Genomic DNA, 7,727 nt, shown 5'->3' with positions numbered 1-7,727 from the left:
TTTAGTCATTAAGTTAATTTGATCAAACCATAAACTCAAATCAAATCAATTTGTATCATATGCTATTAGATTGGATCCAACCAGCCTTTTGATTGGATGAAGGAAGGTAGTTCGGGCTTCAAAACTTCATACCAACCTTACACGGGATTTTAATGCAGTAAGCTATGAACTAAAATTTGATTACGTCTCCAACACAACCACTGACTATTGTTATTAAAAGAGCAATTCCATATGGGCAACATGATTATTCAAAATTCACCTGATGATACTCAAATGTGTATTAAGAATTTTGTGCTTCTTATTATTTAGAAGCATCATGAAATTGTTTCCACGACTCCACTAAAAGTGACGGTGGCGTCTCATTTTGTTGAAGTAGAAAGTTGAAGCCGTCATTAGCCGTGACTTGATGAATGAAGAAGAATCTGGTGAGCTAGCACAGGTGGCGGAAAATAAAGATTACGACCCAATGCATGAACCCAATCTGTAGACGGGTCGCCTGTCTATGTTAAGCCGCGTATTTGCAACTGGGAAACTGCCAATTGGGTTTAGTTTTTTCAGTTCTGTCGTGTAATAATATAACTTTAAATTGACAACCCATATTCATTTCCTCTCCCCTTCCATTTCTCCACCTTGGTTTCTGAACCAGACCAAAAGCTGACATTTTTATTTTATTATATCTATTAATTCAAAAAGTATCGCTGCACGTTGCATTATTACGTGCAAATGCATATCTATCTTATCGGAGCTACCCAGTAACACAAACAGAATCTCCCGATCCAATCACTTCGGCCTTGGTTGTTTTGATTCTCTTTGTTTCTTAATGAATATGATGAATGCTATGGAGACTAAAACCGTGGGTTCTAGTAGCAGTGTTGATGGTGGTACCAACCACCGGAGGCGACGTCGAACGGCTGGAAAACAGCCGCCAAGTCGCCAGAATTCTTTCAGCCAGGATATTGGCCACGCTGCTGCTGAGACTTATCTTATCACTCGCCTTAGCTTCACTCTTCTTCGATATCTTGGGTACTTCTTTCTTTATTGTTGTCATTTAGTAAATTAGTTCATTGATTGTTTGGCGATTTCATTGTTATTTATTTTATTTGTGATGAGTTGTTTTAGAAATTCTGATTGTTAGATAAATGCCCTTTTAATCATTTATTTTGATTCAGGGTAGGTTACCGATGGATCAATAGATTGTTTGCCCTCGCTTGTTATGCTATTTTACTAATGCCCGGGTTTCTTCAAGGTATGATTTCTTTTCATCTGTTTTTTTTTTTTTTCTTTCTGTAGTTAATGTTCGGTTTTGCAAAACCAAAAGGGGCATTTACATATTGAAACAATGCTATTGACAACCCTCTGCTACTCCTATACTTGCCTCCTTTGCTTTTTTTATGCTTTTTGACATTAATTCCTTTCATGCTGAAAGTCTTTCTTCTTAGTATCTGTCATTAAGAATTATTCTGTTTTTGGCACAATTTTGGGTTGGAAATTTCTATGCCATGAGAAAAATATGATTATAATTAAGCTTATTGTTATTTGACATGTGACATGACTAATCATCTTTTAGGATTCATGTAGATGCTTTCAGATTTATTATCTGCCTTTAATCTTTTGCAGTTGCCTATCATTATTTTTTTTCAAGCCAAGTCCAACGGAGTGTCATTTATGGAGATCAACCAAGAAATAGGTAAGACATATATTTTTGCCTATAATGTGTGTAACTTTTATTTGTCAATATAGCAAAACTAATGCTATTTCTGCCATTAAATAATAGGTTGGACCTATTTTTACCAACAAATAGTGATGGACAAAAGCCAGTTGTGGTGTTCGTAACTGGTGGGGCATGGATCATTGGGTGAGAAATTTGGACCAGCCGCTCTTTCACTTGACTGTTCTTGATAAATTTGATGTATTTAACATTTATTCACTTATTTAATTTTATCATTTAGCCTACCAAGGGTGACTACAGAAATGTTATAAACTTAGCCATGCCTATATTTTGATTTGAAAATTGCTGTCAAATTGACTATAAGAGTTCTAGCAGGACTTAACGCTAACTATTCAATGGCTCCATTGGGAGGGTATAAAGACAGCCTGTTCACATTTATATAATGGCAGGACAGAGAACAAATTATAGTTAGTTTGAGTCATTTGATGTTGAATTTTGCTTGTAAATATCTGGACAAGACATGTATGACAACATACTCAGAAGAGGTGCCAGTTATTACTCCTTTATTTTCTGACAGGAATCAGGCAATTCCATGTCTCACTAAAAAATATGTTTTCTCTCGTGTGTTTGTCTGTGTGTGTTTTTAAGATTTTTAAAAGAGGCTGCATTGATTTGGTTATGTTGTTAATTGAAGGTACAGACTTGCTGATCCAACAGATTTTAGCCTTTTGTCTTTTGCTGATTCCAATTATTATTATTATTATTTTTTGAGGCACCGTACTAATATCATTGGTTCCATTTTCATTGTATAAAGCTATTTATATACTCATTTGACGTTAAGTTCTCTATTTCTTGCTGTTTTAGTTACAAAGCATGGGGTTCGCTTCTGGGGAGGCAGTTAGCAGAGAGAAATATCATAGTTGCATGCATTGATTACAGGTAGTTTGTTTAGTTCAAGCAGTACTCAGAGCACATTATCCAGACATGCTTTTTTCTGAAACAGAAGATACAAGTATTTCAAGAGATTCATTGGATCTGATTCTTTTGGTGAATATAATAGAGCTTCCCAAAATTCTTTAATCTTGTTTTGGTTATGATCAAAACAACTTAACAAGTTTTTGAAAACGTAGTTCTTGGTTTAGTCTTAATAGTTACTCTACTTGAGCATGCTGAAATTTTATATGAGAATAAATTACAAGAGCTATTGGTGTTCTACATTCCAAAAACTTACTTTGGCCAATATGTGTTTGCAGAAATTTTCCCCAGGGAACTATCAGTGACATGGTGAACGATGTTTCTAATGGGATCTCATTTGTCTACAACAACATTGATGATTATGGAGGTGATCCTAAGAGGTAAACAATGATATCCCTTTTTCACCATTCACAATCTGATCTTCAAATTTTGTAGCTAATTTCTTCATGTTTATTTTTGAGTAGGATTTATCTAATGGGGCAATCAGCTGGTGCACATATTTCTTCTTGTGTTCTCTTAGAACAAGCAATTAAAGAATCTACGGGAGAGAGCACCTCGTGGAGTGTTTCCCAGTTAAAAGCTTATTTTGGTTTATCTGGAGGGTAACTTTTTTACCTGTTACTTTGTTGTCATTCTTTGAAATTTGTTTACTAAACTTATGGAAATCATTTTTCCTCTTTGTTTGATACCAAAAAATCCTTTGATAATGGGTAATAATCACTGGAGGTTAATGTTTTGCAAAATACCTCCTTGTTGAGATTCATCTAGTTGGCTGCTTTTGCTTACAATTACTTTGTGAGGCTCAAGTTGACAGAGGAATAATACTCGTTGTCATTATCTTTTGATTGTCTGTGGTGGTAAATACCATTTTGACAACACAATGCTAAAAATGCATTGAAGTCTCTTTTGTTGTGTGGACAAGAGTTTTACTTTGACATTCAGCATTTCTTTGGTTTCTCCCATTACAATGGTGTTGACATATCAGTAATGTTCCAGTTGTTGAAAGGCATGTACAAATTGTTTAATCACTCTGTTTTATTTTGATTAATGGCAGTTTGAGTTATCTGCTCTTTTGTCCATTGATTGTTTCTAATGTGAAGCCTCTTTTTAGCAAATAAAGGTCATTATGGATATATCAGAATGTGTTACGTTGTTATGTCCATGACTCATGACGCTCAAATGGTCAAAGGACACTTTGACCAGCAGTAGTTTGAAAAAGTTATTAGTCAAAGATTCGAAGCATAATCCGTTAGGCCAATATGGGAATTTCATCATATAGAGCAATTGCTGTCCACAGAAATGAGTTTCAATTTGTGATTCTTACATGTGAAGTTTTCCTAAATCTTAAAAAATGGGGAACATGTTTTTAGGCTTGATAGTGTTGAAAAAGGGGCAGCAAACTAAAAGCTGTAATTTGCTTCTATATACATTGATTGATTTTCCCAGTAGTTTGAAGCTTATTTATTTCCCTTTAAAATTCATAAACAGGTACAATTTGTTTAATTTAGTAGATCACTTCCACAGTCGCGGTCTCTATCGTTCCATTTTTTTAAGGTACCTACAAATGATACTTTTGTAGATTATGGAATAGTATATTGTTGTCAACTTTTTTCCCTGTCATGTTTTTTGCCTCACACAAGTTTTATATTGATACGCAATTACAGCATCATGGAAGGAAAAGAGTCCTTCAAACAATTTTCTCCTGAAGTTAGAGTAAAGGATCCGAGAATTAGAGATGCTATTTCTCTTCTACCTCCTATAATACTTTTTCATGGAACCTCAGATCAGTCTATACCATCCGATGCCAGGTTAGTATATTCTTCTTTAAATTCATATGTGGTGCAATTTTTCGAATGATTTTATCAACAGTATAACTTATGGAACTTGCAGCAATCAAAAAGTTACCTTCTCATATTCTATACCATACTGAAATTTTTGTTATGGAACCATAGAAGGAATAAAATATAGAAGGCATGTGTTTGGATAACTTAAGTTTCATATCATCCTTTTCATAGAATGAATGCTGACGATACAAACTTCCTCACAATATGATGCAGTTTGTAAAAGAATGCACTTTTCAAGTCCGTGCCCAACTCCTTTAGAAAAAAACTGCTTCTATTTTTCATAAAATCATTCTCAGATTGTTACATAGCTATTTACAGCTTCCATAATGAACAGAAAGCTAAAATGATGGTAAGGAACAGAAACAACTGTTTACAAAACTGTAAAATGAAAATGATAATAGAATTGATATTCCCTAACCAACTGCATTCCCTTAATTGTCTTCAGCTCGTCACATAATCCCTCAGCCAAGTTGGTTCTCTTCACACTCTGGAAGAAGGATCCAGAGTGATCCCATCTTTGTGAAGAGTTGGTTGAGTATACCTTGTGGCAGACTCTTGCTTATTCTTCCCTACGACCTCAGCTCTCACTTGGACCTCCTTTCTAGCATTTTGGGCTTCTTGTTCCGGCTCTGTTTTATCAGCACAATTGCTAACTTGTTCATGGATCACACTGGCATCCAAGACCACTTTGGCCCAGCTATCAGCTGATGTAATATTCTTAATATTAAATCATGGAGATACTTTCCAAAAAAAAAAAAAAAATACAGAGATACTTTGCATGTCAATTGGAAGATGTCTTGCCTTCCTGCCCAAAATGTTACCACAACTGCACTGTAGCGAAGATTTGAATGCTAAATGTGCATAAAATAGAGACTTTTTTGTTTGAATTTGTGAAGACCAGATAAATTGGAAACTAAAATACAACCCAATCCACCTTGCTCCTGGCGTTTGATTAGATCATGCATTCTAATGCAGATTTCTAAAAATTTGTTCTTGTGTGCAGTAAAGCTTTTGTGGATGCTCTTCAAGGGGTGGGAGCCAAAGCTGAGCTAATTTTGTACAAAGGGAAAACTCATACAGATTTGTTTCTGCAAGTAAGTTATAATTTTGATGTTTAATGTAATGCATATCAGTTACCTAACTATATTTTCCAAGTGAAAATGCTTTTTGTTATTGCTATCTTTTGGTTAGAGTACCCAGATCCCACTTTTGTTATTACAAAGTTGGTGGTTAGCGATTAGTTTATTGCAAATTATCCAAAGCTTTCTGCAACTGCAAGTGCTTGGATTGAATATTTTCACTCTTGGGCATAATTCTCCTGTTGTTCACTTTTTTTATTCTTGATATGAGGCTGGCTAGTGCTCTCATTTGTCTTAAATAATTAAGAAAAATGTGTGTGATTAAGTTTATCTGGGAATACTTTGAAATCTTCTTTATAGTGAGAGGAAGTGATTGTGGGGTCTGATAAAATTTGGTTATCTATGATTCAGAAAGGTACTTCAAAGTCTGGTTTTAAGAGTTGGTTTCAAGTTCCACCATCAAATTCAACTACAAATGTTTCCCAATTATGCACTGTTTATCTGCCGGTGTTAAATTTTCATGATATCGCATGCCTTCTGTGGCATTGAGAAAGGTTTGCCTAACTTTTCGTCATGCAATGTAGGATCCTCTTAGAGGTGGTAAAGATGATCTATTCGACCATATTGTTTCTGTGATACATGCCGAGGATAAGGAAGCTCTTGCCAATGATGCCATGGCACCTCCAAGGAAACGTCTTGTTCCTGAAATTTTGTTAAGAATTGCCAGCCATATCAGCCCCTTTTAAGCCTCATACTTCTCAAGGTCAATCACCATTCCAGGCAGTGTTTCCAAGACCAATTCCTGCACCTTCATCTTTTATTGATTACTAGGCTAATTAATTTCTTCCATTCGGTAGTATCATTTTGAGAGATAATAGGTTTACCAAGTCCTTTACAACCATGGTGGAAAAATGAGAAATTGTTGTAGCTTATCCAGCTTTAGCAGATCTACCCACAAGCCAAGATAGACTTTCCTGAATGAAGGAAGCTCACCTTCAACCTTCCCTTTGTAATACATGAAACATTTCTTAATTTATTGTTCCAGGCTTTAAGAAGAACTTGTTTTGAGGAAATTGCTCCTATCTTCTGTCAACTTCTCCAGGGTGTGAATACAGTATCTTGCTAAGACTCCAACATCATATTAACTGATACAAATGTTGGAAAATAGATCAGGAGTTACAGTATTACATATTTCAATTTTCATATATATAATAAAATAAATATGCCTTACTCTTTGTTTCATTTGACCAAAAGAGAATACTTAACCGATGAATAACCTAACAGATAACAAAGAACAGCTAAAAACAAAACTGCATGCACAAATCAAAAACTTAGGGAAAGTTTTGCAAAATATTATCGATTTCTTTCTTAGGGGTTGCAAAATTGTTTTGTTAGTTCATTTTTAAGTTTGTTTCTAAAATATTCGATAGAATGAATACAACACTGACTTGAAATGTATGTTTCAGAAGGCCAAAAACTTATTGTTATCCAAATTTTGATACATTCCTAAAATCACATTCATGAAGTTTGAAAAATTCAAAGTCTCATTTATGAGCCAACTGTCGTTAAAATTTTTTATTAGAAACAAAGATAAAATCGTTATTTTATTGATAATATTAAAAAAATATAAAATTTATTATATTTTTCTAAAAACTAATAATTTCATTTCTCTCAAAAGTTTTTTAATTTTGAAAAGTTGCAATCCCCTTTTTTCTAAACCCTTTCACCCCTCTCGTCACCATCTTTGGTGTCAACGATTTCTCCTCTCTATCCTAATGAAGAGATGAAGAGACAATCTCTTTGTCTTTGACAAAGAGATATGGAGATCTCTTCATTTCAACAAAGAGAAGAGACAAAGAGATGGTCTCTTCATCTCAAAGATCTAGAGAGAGGAGGCGTGAGTCAATGTTTTAAAGTGAAGAAAGAAGTTCACCGGCGCTAGAGATAGTGGTCTAAGGGAAGAAAAAAAAAACATTAGGTTTAAAAGGAAAAATATGATTTTTCAAAGTTAGAAAACTTTGAATAAAAATGAAATTATTTGTTTTTAAAACTTATTGAGAAAAATATAAAAAATTTTATATTTTTTTAATATTATTAATAAAATGATGATTTTATTTTTAGTTCTAAAAAAAAATTTTAACTTCAATTACCCACAAGTGA

General features: G+C 34.1%; 1 protein-coding gene across 3 annotated transcripts; it reads left to right on the top strand.

Moving 5' to 3' along the window:
- Positions 1–244: 244 nt before the first annotated feature.
- LOC123224845 (isoprenylcysteine alpha-carbonyl methylesterase ICME-like) lies at positions 245–6,640 on the top strand. Of its 3 annotated transcripts, none has more exons than XM_044648571.1 (11): positions 256–1,023; positions 1,175–1,246; positions 1,618–1,687; positions 1,775–1,855; positions 2,534–2,608; positions 2,923–3,024; positions 3,109–3,246; positions 4,133–4,198; positions 4,309–4,452; positions 5,492–5,582; positions 6,152–6,640. In XM_044648571.1, the coding sequence occupies exons 1-11, from the start codon at positions 834–836 to the stop codon at positions 6,311–6,313; spliced, it is 1,191 nt and encodes a 396-aa protein (XP_044504506.1). In that variant the 5' UTR covers positions 256–833; the 3' UTR covers positions 6,314–6,640. The 3 variants fall into 3 exon arrangements, with proteins under 3 accessions (XP_044504507.1, XP_044504506.1, XP_044504505.1); XM_044648570.1 differs by having other exon boundaries at positions 257–1,023; positions 1,170–1,246; XM_044648572.1 differs by lacking the exons at positions 5,492–5,582; positions 6,152–6,640 and adding an exon at positions 4,934–5,472 and having other exon boundaries at positions 245–1,023; positions 1,170–1,246.
- Positions 6,641–7,727: the final 1,087 nt, after the last annotated feature.

This window comes from Mangifera indica, chromosome 9 (genome assembly GCF_011075055.1).
Source record: "Mangifera indica cultivar Alphonso chromosome 9, CATAS_Mindica_2.1, whole genome shotgun sequence".
Classification (NCBI taxonomy): Eukaryota; Viridiplantae; Streptophyta; class Magnoliopsida; order Sapindales; family Anacardiaceae; genus Mangifera; species Mangifera indica.
This window is presented reverse-complemented; position numbering and strand designations above follow the sequence as displayed.

What these genes read in the sequence shown, in the direction of transcription:
- LOC123224845 (XM_044648570.1), top strand. Translation starts at nt 821, where the DNA reads ATGAATATGATGAATGCTATGGAGACTAAAACCGTGGGTTCTAGTAGC. An exon ending in GGAGATCAACCAAGAAATAG is followed by an intron (nt 1,688 to 1,774) that starts GTAAGACATATA and finishes ATTAAATAATAG; the next exon opens with GTTGGACCTATTTTTACCAA. An exon ending in TATGGAGGTGATCCTAAGAG is followed by an intron (nt 3,025 to 3,108) that starts GTAAACAATGAT and finishes ATTTTTGAGTAG; the next exon opens with GATTTATCTAATGGGGCAAT.